We start from the raw sequence: 17,247 nt of genomic DNA, 5'->3' as shown, positions 1-17,247 counted from the left end.
CCAATTAATATCATCAGGCAATGGCCGGGGATAGTAAAATCACACCAAAATGGTGACACAAAATAGCTCAAATCTGCTGCCATCTACAAAACTCAATAATACAGATGCCCAGGTATCATCAAATCGGTGTCTGGTTCCCATGTGCAAGTTAGTTTCCAAATGAGTGTAAGATGTTTCTCTCCCTGGAACAGTTTAGAAGGAGCGGAGCAGAAGACTGCCCTCACTTCTGACACCATCTGCAGGTTCGCTGGGTGCCCAAAAAAACACACTCAGGTCTGACAGTCTGCTAGAAGGACTCACAGAACTCACTAAGAGCTGTTGTACTCACGGCTATGGTTTATTACAAGGAGAGAATACAGATGAAGATCAGCCAGGGGAAGAGATGCACAGGGCAGAATTCAGGAGGGTTCCAAACACGGGGCTTCCAGATGTCCTCTTTCTGCAGAGTCGTGGACAGCACTGACTCCTCCTGGCAACCATGTGTGACAATGGAGTAGTGTCAACCAGGGAAGCCCACCAGGGCCTTGAGTCCAGAGTTTTTATTGGGGCTCCATCATGTGGCATGACTGACCGCCCCCGTGGCTGATGTGTCTCCAGCCCCTTCAGACCCAAAGCCCCACCATGCATTGCATTGTTAGTGTGGCTCAAAGCTCTCACCCTAAATCACTGTTACTATCTGGCTGGCCTGAAGCCCCCAGCAAACAAAGACACTCCTCTCAGCATGACGCTCCAAGGGCTTAAAGATCACCTCCCAGAAGCAAAGGCAGACCTGCCTTCGGGCAGGGTGAGCCTCTACTCCACACGCCCCCATTCTCCTCTTTTCCTTGGCTCCTGCTCTCAGGAGCCTGGCCGGCCTGGGCCTCTCCCTCAGGAGCAGCAGCCAGGCCGTCACTGCTCCTCGGGCCTGTCCCCGTGCTGCACCTGCCACCAAGCCTTTGCTCTTCTAGCAATCCTAAATATCAGCGGGATGATGGAGTACTTGCATGGTGACAGCGTGAACACAAATAACTACCTTGACATCTATGCTTGATTTTCCTCTAATACAACACCGAGGCACCTGCAGTGACTGTGACAGGCATTCACGATCACCTCATGACTGTGTGTTTTTCACATCTCAGCCAAACGCCCCTCCTGCAGTCGGGGATGTCCTCTCTCTGAGACTCTCATCAGACACCTGCCTTTCCTCGGTTTTTAAATTTCTGAGCATTAGATACTCCCAAAGCAACAATTCTTTCTTTTCCAAAATTACTTCTACTCTTTACACGTCTATCTCCCCTACAGTGGTCAATTTTTCTAGAGCAGGGGCTCTGTTCTAAGGTTCTCTTCCTGGCACCCTGCCTGGTACATAATAGGTGCCTAATTAATATCTGAGACAGAAATCAACACATGTTTAAAGCAGTATTAGTAAATCATACTTTTAGTTCTGAAATATAGAAAACTTGAAGCCTACAAATAACCATTTGGGTAGTAGGAGGATAAAAGTAACATATATTTATATCTTCTTACACGTGTCCCATATAACTGGAAGGATATTCAAATGATAACTATGTTGCCCGTGGGGAGCAGAACTGGGTAGCTGGGTGGCAGTGTGAAAAGAACACTTTCAATGGTACACCCTTCTATACTTTTTTGATTTTTGAACCATGTGAATATATTATATATTCCAAACAAGTTAATTTAAAAATTCTAGCAACAGGGCAATGATTTGTAAATTCTTTATTTTGGCTACTATCAGCTGCATTTATTACTACCAGGGATTTATAATAGCTCAGAGGGGAGTTATTCACTAGATATTCTGTTTTATTAGACACTAAAAATTAGGAACAGACTGGAGGGCATTCTGAATGTAATAAGAAGAAGAGAAAAGATGCTCAGGGGAGAACACGAGGTGTGCCCGTCCTTGTTATTAGGAAATGAGTTCAGATCAGATCTAACTTAAATGTCAGCCTCTCCAAAAAAGCTTTAGAAAAAAAAAAAAATCCCACAACAATTATTCACTGGACAGAAAAATGTCGATGTTTCTAGAAGAGATCTCCTTGACATGAAAGACCCAACTTAGGAACGACTATACATAGCACCAAGACAGAGCTGGGATCACGGCAGCCTGGCATCAATGAAGACACTATGGACACAGCACTCTCTAGGGCTAGCTCTCACTCACAGATGCATGAGTTGTTTTACGGCATAAAGAGGTTGTAGACGGTTCTCACGTAGATGTCATCCGGAGGAGGCTTCTTCTTGCTACCAGGCTCAAGAAATTTCTTAATTGTAGGGATATTACTTATTTTCACGGTGAACTCCTGAAAAAGGAAAAAACCCAAGAGTTCAAGGTTAACAGCAAGGGTATTATTTACTATGAAAATACAGTTGTGCAAAATGGCACATCAAAATCTGTCCAATAAATATCTGGTGCAGGGATTCAACCAGAACTGTAATCCTGCACCTGTTTAGTGTCTGATCTCTTGGTACAATTTATGTACAATCTCTGCCAACGAAGGCTAGACTCTAGATCAGGCTTTATGCAAACCGCACGGATCATACCAAGATGTGAGTTCTTTTCAGAGATGGAAAATAAAAAAGATACTTAGAATACGATTATGATACTTGCTTAAAGAGAAAAAAGGAATGAAAAAAAAGACGTGAAGTACCTTAAATCTACTGATATGCTCAGAAAAAATGCATGAGTCATTTAAATAAAGTACTTTAAAAAGTCATCAGATGGTACAATTTCTATTTTAGGATTCAGCTTCCTTGGACTTTTTTACTCCTATTACCAAATGAATCCTCTTTCTGGCTGTGTGGGGGAAATGACCAGTTGCATTTTTTGTAGTCTATCAACTTCTATCAACTGGAGTAGAAGGAAAAAAATCATATTTTTCATTCATAGAGTCAAATCTTACCAATTCTCAACAATTGAGAAGAAAAATCTATTTGACTTAGTGACAACTGTGAACTATATGAAGTGAATATTCAAAACATACAACTACTCTAATAAAATCTTTCAAAGTCAAGAGGTCATTTATTTAAAAAGCTACTACTCACTAAATGTATATTACATACAAAGTACAGCCTTAATTAAGCAGGCACACAAACACACACAAACATATGTCACTAATATTTAATAAAAACTCTCATAATTATGTCAATGCTATTTGAATATCACAATCTTCTCTTTTTATTACTTATTCGAGCTACTTGAACTATCTGATTTTGACTATTGTACCGATATTTAGGAGGTTGTTTCAGAGAATTTACCATTTCAAGGTTTACCGGGGGTTCATACTTGTCAAGTATAACGAAACTTTTGTGACTCTTGACTTTTTTTTTTACCCTTTAATCAATGCAGGAATGACCCTTTAATTCAACTCAGATCTGGTGCCAGATTCTGAAGTCCTTTAATATTGATGCTCGATCTGACCAGAGATTAAAATAGTATTTACTTAGATGTGCCTAGGGTTTAAAAACAAGTTGTTAGCAGCATGGATGGAAAATACCAGTAGGTCCCTGGGCTATTTCAAGGATCTATTGGTATTAAAGTCAAATTAAAGAACCTCCGTCTCTGTGTCTGGAAGAAGGAACGAACAGATAGCTACACTACATAATGGCTGTTGGCCCTGTTGAAGATTTCTATTCTTGTTTTCTGGGTGTATGCCTTTAACTGGTGGCTCCTGTCCTCATCAGCATATCAAAATGCTGTTTACTAGACTTGGGAAAATTATTTTAAAAGGTATGTGTGTTACTTTTTGGAGATTAAGTGTGTGTCTCTCTTGTCTTTTGATAACTTGGTCAAAGATGTGTCGATTTGGTCCTTATCAGGGGTTGACCACCTCCTGCTATAGAGGACCAGTCAGTAAATATTTTAGGTTCTGCAGGCCCTATGGGTTCTAGCAGAACGACTCAGCTGTGCCGTGGCAGCACTAACGCACAGACAATGTGTAAATGGATGGGCGTGGCTCTGCGCCCATAAAACTTATTTATGGACACTGAATTTTAAATTTCAGATGTCCTGAAATATTATTATTCTTTTGATATTTTTTCAACCATATAAAAATGTAAAAACCATTCTTAGCTCAAGAGCTGTACAAAAACAGGTAGCAGGCCCAATTTGGCCGAGGGGTGCCACAGTTCGCCAACACCCCAGGATAGAGCAAGGCTGACCGGATTTAGAGATAAAAGGCTAACATTCTAGACGAAACTGAGGTACCCACTCACGAGGCTATCCTGACTGCTGACTTCCTTACCCTGGTCTCTCTTTCCTCATACGTATCTTTTTGAAGGCATCGGATGAAACTAGTGTTTTAAAGCCCTTTTCTGCTTCAAAATTCTATGATCAATCTTGCCAGAATAATACCGAGGAATAAGCTGAGCCACACGCAGTCTCTCCTTGGAATCTCTGGGAAGGAGAATGTGGGGGCTCTGTGGGGTAATGTTTACGATGCCTCTTCTTAGCTCTCGGAACTCAGGCTTGGACATTTCTAGTTGGAGACCACATTATTTCTGAGAATGGGAGCCACACTGACGATGAGACTGGTTTTGATGCTGACTCTCGAGCTCTGCCGTCAGAGAAAACCTCGTCCCTAGAAGTACTTCTACGGCAAGTGCCTATTGGCAACCTGTGTGGAGCTCGTTCCAAGAGTGTAGTTATGGAGCAAAACTAAGGTAAAGCTTCTTTCAGCTGGAGATGATCTTTCAGCTCTAAGAATCTGGGGAGCAGGAAAACAATTTCAAGTCTGTACCTTCATCTCATTTTACTAAGTAGAATTTTAAAAAACTACACACACATACACACACCCAGGCAACCGATCAACAGACACTGGAGGAAGGCCTAAGAGTTCTGGGCCAATCTTCTGAGACGCGGTTTTATTTACCTGGAGGTGAGGAAATGCAGACAGGATATTAGGAATTTTCTCTTCTAGAGCCAAAATGGTTTGGAGAAGAATTATGTCCGCGAGGCTCAGCTGATTACCAACAAGAAACCTTTGTCCGTGATCCCTTAAGACCTGCGGGATAGAAACGTCCTGCATCGGTTACAATTCTCGACATGGAGAAACTGACGGAGGTATTGGATCAGTGCAGTGTCTGAGAAGGCGTGAAACTAGGCCTTGTCCTTTCATCCTTTTATAAATAACATCAACTAAGAGGACGCTCCCTGTATCAGGAGAGAGAAACCAAAGGCGTAGAAATGAAAGCATCATTAAATATCTGCTTTACAGCAGAATGAGCCTGAAAAGAGGAAGGAAACATTCTGGATTTAGCACCCAGCGCTTTACAAGGGGACATCTACACCACGAATGCATCTACAGAAATGAATTAACCCTGATGAATTCAGGAGGCTGGGGGGCATGTGATGTAAGAAGTCAGCGATAGGTCCTGTCTAGGGAGTCCAATGTCGTCTGCCAGTTCTGGGTTTCTATGAGGGACTCATGGTCACAAACTAGATGCGACTATAAAAAAAGCAGACTTGCACATCTCCCAAGACAGAGAAAATTAAAAGCACGAGAGTTCATCTCGGCTCCTGTGTTGAGAGTAACCTACAGGTGCGGGTTCACAGGAACAGATGACAATCAGGGAGAGGCAAGAACAGTGGCAGAACAGAGGGGATCCCTTTGCAGTGGACTCTTAGATGCCCATGAGGGTGAGTTTGTGTGCACATGCGTGTGCATCTGCGTGTGCATGTGTGTTTGACAGGGACTCTGTGTACGACTCCAAATTAAATACGACTCTGGAGCCAGAGTCGGAGAGTACAATGAATCCAGAATTTATAGTCAGAGGCCAGGGCTCCAATCCTGCCTCCAACCCTGGGCGCGTCACTCAGTCTCTCTGTGACTGTTTCATTATGTGTAAAAGACAGGTAACAGTTTTTAGCTCATGTGTTGGGAGCAGCCTTGATGCACTCTGGGCCACAGGGACAGAAGAACCAGCAGTGACCTGTCTGCAAGGCACCTGTTCCTCCCTTATCACACATTTCTGCATTATATTTTATATTCACAAAGTGCCTATGGGCAGGAGACCATGAAACCAGGCGACAGAAAATACCGCTCCTTCATCTGAAATCTAATTCCGCAAGGATGGCCAGAAGAAGTCTGCCAATTCTAGGTTTACGTTCTGTTTTTTGATTGAAGCATTTAAAAATATTCCTCTCAGTTGAGGAAAAGAGGAGTTTGAAGCTCAGAAAAGCAGATATAGTAATAAGATGAGGAAAATAAAACAGAAACAAAAATAGCAAAGGGAAGAGAAATAGAACAGCAATGGCTCTTTTCTTCCAATAGCACATCTGACACACATTGCCCGTTAAAGAAACGACCATGGAATGGAAGAATGAAGCAATTAGGGAGTTTCTGCTTTTCTGTATCCTACACATGTGGGCACCTGCTGAATGTGCAGGAACAGTAATGCACACATGGGGTGAGCCCATATTTCTCCAGGCTTCCGAATAATGTGGTCCTAGTAGAGTCTGAGGGGCTCCAAGACATCCTGGCCTTGTGCTGGTGGCCACTGTCCGCTCTCAGGTGTCCAGTGGGGTTAGTCCAACGGGGCTCAGCTTTACCCAGCCCTGAGCAGCAAGGGGCATGGTGGCAGCTGCTTTGTGGTCGGGTTATGCTGTGCACATAGGCTTCTCTGCCACCTACCTTTTCAAACACAGGAAAGTATCTAATGATAGCCTTCTGGGCCATGTTGACCACTTCTTTTTGCTGATCATCTGGTTTTAGGAAAGGATGCATGATGATCAATTCCAGCAGATCCAGCGTCCCCTCCACATACATGTCAATCCTTAAAACAAAAAAGCAGCTTTCTCAGTTTCCTCTCTTTGAACTCATCGGTTTGTACCACTAAGAATTGAGAGTGCTTTCCTCTTAAGGCTCTGGCAACTTAAGTACCATGAAGCATTTACCCACATCTGTCTCTTAAGAGCAAAGATGCAAAGTCACTTCTAGTTGTAATTCACAAAATCATTTGGAAAAATTTGTCACAAATCAGAAAGCACAATAGTCCCTCCTCCACCCGCATCCTGCACCCACGCTCAGTGTGGGTGGAACTTCACATTTATGAAAAGAGTGCATATCATTTATGGAATGCTTGGTATGTACCAGGCAGAGTGCTAAACACTCTACAGCCAATATGTCACTGAATCCTGTGACATTATGAGGAACGTGCTATTAATATCCTATTGTACAGGAAACTCATCAGGACCCTGGAACTTAGCATTTTTCCTAGTATCATACATCGAGCAGATACAAGGACCAGGCTTTGAGTTCACATTATAATCCAGTGCATGGTATCCCAGTCCTTGCATGTCACAGCAGCTTTCTGTTCCTAATACTCAATGACAATCAATTTGCAAGAAAGGCAAAAGCAGCATCAAAGTGTTTAAAGATGTTGAAACCTGAATCCATCACACCCCAGGGTCAGGATCCAATATCTGAATTCAACTGCTTTCTATCATTTTACTCAGACTCTCTGTCCTGATTTTCCCACTGGTTTTTGTTCCCTGTTCACACTAATGACACAAGACATAAAGCAGTCAGGATGCGCTGGAGAGGACTGCTAATCAGCTAGGGTGTCAGCAAGCTGACAAACAAGAACGCTCGAGAGGAGCCTCAGTACAGGGTTCTCTCCTTGAGGTCCTTGCCAAAGAGGTGGTGCTTGTCCGCTATGTAGTGGAGGATGCTGCGGGTCTGCACCAGCTTCATCCCGTCAATTTCAACCATCGGCACTTGTTGGAACAACAGGTGGTTACCTGAGGATGGAAGCTCAGAGTTACAAGTAATCTCTTCCCTGTTCCCCCTCCCCTAAAAAGGTGCTCTATTGAATGATAAAGGACAGTGGGGTGACAGTCTTAGGAAAGAGCGTAAAGCTCCCTGATGACAGATAACCTTAACTTCATTCAGGGAAGCAGATTTAGCCATAAAGCAGCCCCAACACTAGCACTGTTCTAAACCTTCCCTTTTCATTTTCACCCCAGGAAAAAATAACTACCCACGGTGAGAAGGGGTAGGGGGAAATGGAGTGAAGATATTTCTTCAGAGCTGCACTGGGCAACAGTAGCCAGTAGCTGCATGTGTCTACTTAAATTTAAATTAATTAGAATTTTAAAAAATTTCTAATTCAATTCCTTAGACACAATAGACACATTTCAAGTGCTCGGCAGGCACATATGGCTTAGTGGCTACTACTCTGGACTGTGTACAATGGAACATTTCCATCACTGTAAAATGCCGTACTGACAGCACTACTTTAGACATCTGATCATGAAAGCTAAGTCACCAGCTGATACTTACCCATATAGGCTTGGTTTTTCTCTTCCACAGCCACATACCACTTACTACCAAGTATGCTGTCACTGGTCCCAAAGTAATCCATTACTTTCTGCAACAAACCTATGTCAAACACTTTCCACGTACCAAACCCAGGGAGAGATGCAAGTATAGGCTACAGCCTAGCCCTTGAGTGGCTCAGTGTCTGGGGCATATGAAGGCAGAGGGGACATGAGTATTCAGCACATGCCTGGTGACGTCAGGCAGTGTCATACATGACAGGTGGCATGAGACCCCCTAGAGCTGGTCCCTCTCAAGGGAGCGTTGAGTTAAGCCTGGGGACCCCTGCTGGCGGCTGGGAGGGAGCTGCATGCAGGTTTAGGGGGTATTCCTTCTGGGGCCTGGGCACGGAGGGAGTAGGGCTGACCCGGAGTTAAAGGGGGCCTTTCAGTGATTTTGTTTCTGTTTGGTATTTACTTTCAGAAATGCAGCCCAGTGTAAATGGGGACTTTCAGCTACATACTTCAAGCATGCGCCAATGCCTCAGATAATTTGGAGAGGGCAAGGAGGGGAAGATGAAGAGGAGGGAAGGGATGAGGGAGAGGAAGAAAGGGGGAAAAGAGGGCAGAGGGTTGGAGAACAGGATGAAGAAGAGCTGTCCACCTGGATGCAGGAAGGAACTGCTCCCTCCCTTTAGCTGGTTCTTAAAGAATTACTAAATAAGAAGCGATTTCTTGGCAATTTCAGCTGTTATTTCCTCCTGCCTGTCTGGTTTTAGGATACTGTTCTGAAGGTCTGGTGTCAGCAGCATCTTTGCCCTTCCACACACATATCAGTTCTTAAAAAAAAAAAAATCAGTATTACCAACCGTTGTCTCACTTCCATACTCACCATCCTGCAACTTCTGCAGCTGATCTTTTGTTTCTAAGAATTCTTCATCGAACTAAATTTTAAAAGACACCACCCCCCCCAAAAGAAGGGAAATGTCATTACAGGTTCAGGACTGAAACAAGCAAGTTAAATTTCCTCAAAAGCAGAGAGAAAGAGCACACTTAACATCCACATTTTGGTTTCTAAATATTAATGCCCACTGGATGGAAATCAGGACTCCTGGGAGAAAAGGTGGACTCTGTTCTCTCAGACAGCGAGGAAGTGCTCAAATGCGAGGAAGTGCGAGAAATGTCAAAGGCAAAGGCACACAGGATGCTACTTGAGAGAGAGAATCCCTAGCCAAATCTGTGACAATTCAAGCATCAAAAAGAGTAAGGTCAATTATGGATTACAACACACACACACACACACACACACACAAATCCCTGTGTCCATAAATGATGATACTAAAATAAAGGGAGAAGGAAAAGCTCCTTTTTACAGAAGAATTAGTGCTAATTCATATAGAATTATTGCTAATTAATGATAAAAATAGGAAGTCACCAATTTGCAACCTACAATGTAATAATTGATTCTTGTGTGTGTGTGTGTTTGAGGAAGATTAGCCCTGAGCTAACTACTGCCAATCCTCCTCTTTTTTGCTGAGGAAGACTGGCCCTGAACTAATATCCATGCCCATCTTCCTCTACTTTATATGTGGGACGCCTACCCCAGTATGGCTTTTGCCGAGTGGTGCCATGTCCGCATCCGGGATCCGAACCGGCAAAACCCGGGCCACTGAGAAGCAGAACGTGCACACTTAACCACTGCGCCACCGGGCAGGCCCCTAATAATTGATTCTGATAAGGACCAGAATGGATACTGAAATCCTTAGGTCATGGGGCACAGGATACTCGCAATCTCAAAGGATCACCCCACAAGTTAATTATGACAAAGGAAAAATATCTTGTAATGGAGAGATCTGTCAAACCAAGTGGTCAAACGTAGTTCCCCACTGGGGGCCACTCTGAGAGGTCATGTGCTTCCTGCTGTGACACAATGAGAAGGGCACAGGAACACTGTGGAAACATTGTCAAAAACATTTAACCTGGATCTCATTGCAAGGTGAAAATCAGCCATATCCAGAATGTGGGACATTCTGCCACAGAAATGGCCCCGACTCTTTTAAAGAGTCAAGGGCATAGGGGAAAAAAAGAAGGAGACACTGTTCTAGCTGAAAAGAAACTAAAGAGATAGAACCACCAAATGCCTGAATCTTGATTAGATCTTGGATGGAGGGGTGTGGGTGGACAGCTACAACTGCAAAATAGGTACAAAACAGTCATACACACATTTGGGGGACAATGGGGAGCTTTTCCATAATGACTGTGTAGTAGATATTGTAAAACTAGTATTAATTTTCTTAGTTGTGACAATGATATTGTGGTTATTATAACAATTATTTATTCTTCCTTAGGAGGAAGATACATGCTGATATCTGCAACTTTCTTTCAAAGGATTGGGGGTGGGGTAGGGAGCAGAGAGAGGAAGGGAGAAATCAAATGTAGCAAAATGTTAACAAACGGTGAATTTAATTGAAAGGTGTCCATTGTATCATTACAACTTCTCTGTAGGTTTGAAAGTTTCAAACTAAAAAGTTAGGGGAGGGGCCAGCCCAGTGGTGTAGTGGTTAGGTTTGGGCTCAGCTTCAGGTACCAGGGTAGGTGGGTTCGGGTCCTGGGTGTGGACCTACACACCGCTAATCAAGTCATGCTGTTGCAGCGTCCCACGTATAAAACAGAGGAAGACTGGCACAGATGTTAGCTCAGGGACACTCTTTCTCACCAAAAAAAAAGTTATGGGAAAAAAAGAAGCAGTGAAAACAGGTTCCTCTTCACGTGACATACAAAACACGTTCTAAGGCACTAATGGACTTCACGTCAGAAACAGGAGGGAAGCCTCCTCCCGCTGAGTCCTCAGAGGGTTCTCTACCTGTGTCTGTCCCTGCACTGCCCCCTCAAGGCATCCGAGGGGGGACAGAGCTGACCAGCACACAACTGGCACTTCTCCCCTCCTCCATCCCAACCAGCTGACCTGGGGGGAGAATCGGAGTGATGGGATGTTGGCATGGCTTCTCTTACTCCCCAGGGTCCTCGTGGTGTGAGGAGAGGGGTCTCAGGGCCCCCTGGAGGCCCTCGATCTGGTGCCCACAGAGCAGTAGCCGCAGGGCAAGAATGTCCCGGGCATTTGTCCAAACGCCTAGCTGCTCACACGTGATGCAGGTGGTGCCCCCTCCACACTACTGCTCTCAAACCTTCATGACTGTGACCATTTAAAGCACACAAGGAAGTGCGGGGGTGGGTGTTAGACCCAGGCCCCCCGCTCCGATACTCAATGCAGTAGCTGGCAGAGACCAGAAAGATACATTTTTTAAAACAAATTCTTCCAAACAATTCTGATTCTGAATTTTGATTTCTGGAGACACATATGCAAAATGTGTGCTCTCTCTGACTAGAGAAACTCTCTCGTGTCAAGCTTTACAAAACTACTGGGCAGCAAGAAGAAACTGGCACTGGAATGGGAGATGAGAGGGTGGGAAAGAGAGGAAAGACAAACATCACAAGGCAGAGCTGGGAGGGTGCCTGGCGACTCTCGTCTGAGCACTGCTCAAGCGATGAGCACAGAGGCAGCGTCCAGGTTTCTGTCTGCACAACCAGGGTACTGTTCCCACCTGGGGTCTTTGGAGCACTGCCCTCCCTACACCACAGCACCCCCTCTTTCAAGTGAATTGCCCAGAAGTCCTGAATTAGGAGTCTGTGGCCTTAAGTCTCCTCTTCAACATGTGTCAATCTCCCTCTTAACAAGGAGGACCTGACTGGGTTTCTGGGGGGTCACCAGGCAAATGAAGCCCCGAGCAGCGAAGAAGCAACATTCAGCTCAGAACAATGTCTAAGGTCTCAAATCAAGTGACTGAGACCGAGGACGCCGACTCCCCGAATTAGGACAGGCTGCCTTTCAGCAGGTGTCAGTTACCCAGTTATTCAGGTGTGTGTGCTTGTGTGCTTTACACCACAGGGGCAACCCAACACTGTGACCCTGGGAGTCATGAGCTGTCCCTCTGTCCTGACTGTTTCACATCTACATGAGCACAAACTGAGCTAAAAATATCTTTTGGCAAAGAAATGGGGAGGGACACCCACCCCTCAATACCACCTTTTGGGAATTGCTCCTGTAAACCATATGGTCAGCCCTAGTGAGGGAGGCCAGTCTAGCTCCCCCCACCCTGGTCAGAACGGTGGGCTCGGGAACCAAGCTGGGCTAACTATTCTACCCCACCTGCCTGCCTGGTCTAGGGTAGTGGGTCATATCACCCAAGTTCTTTTTTGTTTGACTTATTTAGGGTGGAGTTTCTATTACTGCAACCAAGAATCTTGACTCACAGGAGAGTAGGAGGGACAGGACAGAATGAAGACAGGGAAGAGAGGGGATTTGACAAGGGGTTATATTACATACACATATAAGACAAACACTGCAAAACCTATTAAATAAACCAGAACTGCAAACTCAGAGGCATACAGGAGTTAGATGGTTGACATAAATAAGCTGACCAGGTTTAGGTGATGGGACCAAGAATTTTTTCACCCTCCTCTTAACAAATGAGAAAACATGTCCTGAGCCAAGAGGGAGTGATGGGGACCGTGATGAATTAGAAAGGTCCATCCACAGTGTGGTCCTTACTCAGATTCAGCAATTGCTGCCCTGTGGAAATGAGGGTCCAGTATTATCAGATCTTCTTCCCATTTCTCAAGAGAAGTCAGAAATTAGAATTTAAATACAAAAATTTAGAAAATTGTCAAACACTGTGTGGCAAGTTATAATGATCTGCAAAGAAACCAAAACCAAACCAACCAAACAAAAAACAAAACCCCAAAGCCATCAACCTTCATTTGTCATCTCTGGAGGTTGCTACGGTAACGCCTCATTATTCTGAAAATTGAAAGAGACCGAATCAAGCATTTATTTTGCCTTTCCTATCTGAACTGTACTTCAAGGCAATTAAATAGTTAACAAGCAAAAAATTACTCTTTACAAGAGAACCACAGTTAATAAATTCAGGTGAAATGGCAGAAATAGAAAAATCGCCATTTTGCCATCCCTAACAATGATGACAATCAACAGCTGCTAAAACCACTAGTTGCAAGTGTAATGGAGGAAACTTTCCAATGCGCGGATCAGGCTGACGTCACTGGAACACACGGATCAAGCTCAGCGTTGCTGAAAACGAGACAGTCAGACATCATGCACCCCCTGATGTTGTACAAGAGAAATGTGTTCACAGCATCACCTCTGACGCAGTCTGGTAGGAAAAAAATTAGGAGAGAGAAAGAAAAAAAGGAGCCTGGATTTATCAGGGTCCAACGGCAGTTTACAGGAAATATGGAGAATAAAGGAACATGTTAAAATGAGGGTAAATCAGCCAAATCCAGAATGGGGGAAATTCTACAGGGCAGTTTCTTCCACAAATAAATGGCACCAGAAACAAATGCAGACACTTAGCACCCGGATCTTGGCTGCTAATACCATGTTCTAATAAAAGGGGCCAGGGCTCCTTGGAGGCACACCGGATTCTAGGACGAGGGCAAATTAAATATAAGGTGAGCTTGGAGCATCTTGTCGTATCAGAGAGTAAGGAAGTGCTGAAGGGAAAAAAAAGAAAAAGAAGGATGGGGCTTTGTGGAAAGAACACAAGAGCCACCTGAAAGAGCCCCAGTGGCCAGAGCTGGAGCAATTCGAGCAACAAAATAAAGTACTATTGGATTTTAATCCAAAATATAAAATAAATATACTTAAGTCCACACTGATATAAACAAACGATCGAATAAATAAATAAGTGAAGAGGAAAAAGATAATCTTCCTTACGCAAGAATTCTAAATGTAGATACTCTCCCCTCAGGAGTTGGAGCTTAATTCCCATCCTTTGGAGTGTAGGCTGAACTTAATGATTCGCTTCCAAAGGACCAAAGGAAAAATAGTCACTTTACAGTGAAGAAACCTGGCAGACACCATGTTAACCAAATGACCAAGGTTAACAGCACCCATGATAGTTCATTTTAATATCATGGAACCCCTAACACGAGGCAATAAGAAGGGTACTTCATCTCTTTGGTATTCTTCCCCCCAACCCCAAACCCCAGAGTAATCATGAGAAAAACATCAGACAAACCCAAACTGTGGAGGATTCCACAAAAACCCTGACCAATACTTTCCAAAACTGTCAAGGCTGTGAAATAAAGGAAAGACTGAGAAACTGCCACAGATTGAGGGAGACTAAGGAAATTTAGTGATTAAATATAATGTTGGATCCTGAAACAGTAAAAAGGCATTAGTGGAAAAATTAATTAAATTTGAATGAAGTCTGTAGTTTAGTTGTGCACCAACGTTAATTTCTTAGTTTTGACTCGGTTATGTAAGATGTTGTTAGTAGGAGAGACTGAGCGACAGTCATGTGGGAACACCCTGCACTATCTTCATAAGTTTTCTATTAATCTAAAATTATTTCCAAACGTAAAGTTAATTTTTTTAAAATGCAGAGAAAATCTTAGAAATTTTTAAAATACTGAAAGAAACCTAACCAAATGCAATGCGTGGACCTGATTTCAATCCAGTCGGGGACAAAGTAACTATAAAAAGAATTGTTTGAGACAATTAGGACTAAGTGCCAGATGCTAATAAGGAATTGTTAATTTTGTTGGGTGTGGTGATGGTATTGTGGTTATGTTCTAAAATCCTCATCTTTTAGAGATAAAAACTGAAGTACTCAAAGATGAAATGGTATGTATTTTGCTTTAAAGAACCCAGTCCCATAGAACAAGTGGAGGGGACGAGAGAGACGAACAAAGTCAGCAAAGAGCTCATGACCAAGCTGGGTGAAAGGTGCATGGAATCCACGGACGTTCTCTCTACCTTTGTTCGTATTTGAAAATTTCCATAAATAAGAAGGTAAAAGAACAGAACCAAAAGAAAAACAAAAACACTGTGGGCCAAAGTAGACACGTATGCAGACAAAATAGCAGGCTGCCAGTTTGAAGCCATCAAAGTAAACAGGAAATTTACCTAGAGAATGTATAATTAAAAAGTTCTGGGAGTAACTGGCAAATTTCAGGTTCACTGCTTTTCTCCTTATTAATTTATTGGTAGTAGATCAGAAGTCAATGATTAAGCAACAGTCAAGAGTAAAACAGAATTCCATTAACGACATTCCATTTATAAAGAAAAACCCCCTTGAAAGGAAGAACTCAGATTCTGACTCAAGGAAGCATGTCTGCAATATTAGTGGGAGAAGACCAGAACAGGGCTCCGCCATTTATGTTTTCCTCAAAGGTCTCAAGGCTGTACGACAAATCTGTGAAGAAACAAGGCAGGGTACCTCGACTCCAGCAGCGGCTAAAACCCATCTTACGGATTCCATCCGACCTCTCCCGTTCGGATAATGGAGCTTGGGCTTCGCTGCCATGATGGCCTTGCAGGCTTTCTGAAAAACAAATCCAGCAGCTCCTCGCTTACGAACAACAGTCTCAATTTCGTGTCCTCAACCCAGTGCTCAGGCTAAACGAATATTCGGGATTTGGGCACAGGAAACTGACTTTTTTTTTTTTATTACTGCGTTTTCCCTCACTCCATAAAAACACGCCACCATTTTAAAATATTTAAAAATAACAACCATCTTTGTTGGTTTTCATATTGTTTCTATTTATGATTTCTTATTCTGGGTCTTGGGAAGCTGGGGCCATTTGCTGAAAAGACATTTGGGCTAGCAGTACGTTACTTCACAGATTCAGAACATCATATAATTTGACCTTGAAAAATCTTAGATTTTCCAAATGCAACCCGGAGAGGCCAGACGCGGAGGAGAGTTACACACCCCCTGGAACCTCTGCAAGTATTCGCACTTTCACATGCATCATCATATTTAATTATCCCAGCAAATGGGAGGTGGATGGGCTAAGTATTACGACTGTCTGCAAAACGTGCGTCTCTCGCCACGTCTGCGGTAGCCGCCCCCGGGTCCCACAGGTCCTCCGCCCCCACTGGGAAATGAGCCCCCTCTTGCGAGGGCGCCCAGGCCACGCACTCGGCCCCCCGAGACTAGCCTCCCGGGAACTCCATGCCCCCGTTCAGCCCACGCTGGGCCCGGCCCGGGAAGATGCGAGCCTGCCTTCCACCAGTGGATTCAGACTCCGCAGAGCGGGTTAATGGAAATACGCACAGAGCCAAGAAAGACCCCAACCCCAGCCCACGTCTGCCCAGATGGGGGCGGGGGCGCAAAGGACAAGAGGGAGGGAGACAAGAGAAGGATTGAATGAGGGGCTGGTCACTGGATGGATGGGAGAGTTAGAGGCTCGGAGCTTAGAGAGGACGGGGGAGGGGAAGAGAAACAACAGAGGAAGGGGCGCCGGAGGGCAGCAGCGGAGACAGACCTGGAATCCGCTCGGAGAACCCGGAGCCGCACAAAGTCGGCGGCGAGCGGTCAGCAGCCAGGCGGGAGCAGCAGGCGGTCCGAGCGCGCTCACGGTGGGCGAGGCTCCGGAAAGATTTCACCAATAGAGACGGCGGTGTTTAGCATGCCCCACCCATCTGCAAGGCATTGTGGATAATATAAAAACATCTCCAATTTAAGTCAATTTAAACATCAATTTTAGAGTTTGAAGGATGAAATAACCTTTAGAATGTTAGTTAGATTTGGACTTTTAGCTGAAGGTTCCTGCTAGAGACCAGGCATAGTAAACAACTCGACCTATGCGTAAAGGCACAATTTTCTACAGGCTTATATACCTCGTGCTCGAGCCTCCTGCTTCGGATGTGAGGGCGATCTGGCTGCGACATCTGTCACCCCATTGATCGCCAGGGTTGATTCGGCTGATCTGGCTGGCTAGGCGGGTGTCCCCTTCCTCCCTCACCGCTCCATGTGCGTCCCTCCCGAAGCTGCGCGCTCGGTCGAAGAGGACGACCTTCCCCGATAGAGGAGGACCGTTCTTCGGTCAAGGGTATACGAGTAGCTGCGCTCCCCTGCTAGAACCTCCAAACAAGCTCTCAAGGTCCATTTGTAGGAGAACGTAGGGTA

General features: G+C 44.4%; 1 protein-coding gene across 1 annotated transcript; it reads right to left on the bottom strand.

Annotated features, from left to right (window-relative positions):
• Window positions 1-316: 316 nt before the first annotated feature.
• GSTA4 (glutathione S-transferase alpha 4) lies at window positions 317-16,692 on the bottom strand. The gene is made up of 8 exons (XM_046640113.1): window positions 16,604-16,692; window positions 15,553-15,657; window positions 9,147-9,198; window positions 7,606-7,738; window positions 6,630-6,771; window positions 4,869-5,000; window positions 2,162-2,300; window positions 317-469 (listed from the first exon to the last, which is right to left on the bottom strand). Exons 2-7 carry the CDS (start codon window positions 15,637-15,639, stop codon window positions 2,178-2,180), a joined length of 669 nt encoding a protein of 222 aa, XP_046496069.1. The 5' UTR covers window positions 15,640-15,657; window positions 16,604-16,692; the 3' UTR covers window positions 317-469; window positions 2,162-2,177.
• Between the last annotated feature and the right edge of the window lie 555 nt (window positions 16,693-17,247).

Source organism: Equus quagga, chromosome 15 (assembly GCF_021613505.1).
Source record: "Equus quagga isolate Etosha38 chromosome 15, UCLA_HA_Equagga_1.0, whole genome shotgun sequence".
NCBI lineage: Eukaryota > Metazoa > Chordata > Mammalia > Perissodactyla > Equidae > Equus > Equus quagga.
Note: the sequence above shows the minus strand (reverse complement) of the source record. Positions and strands in the feature narration are given on the sequence as shown.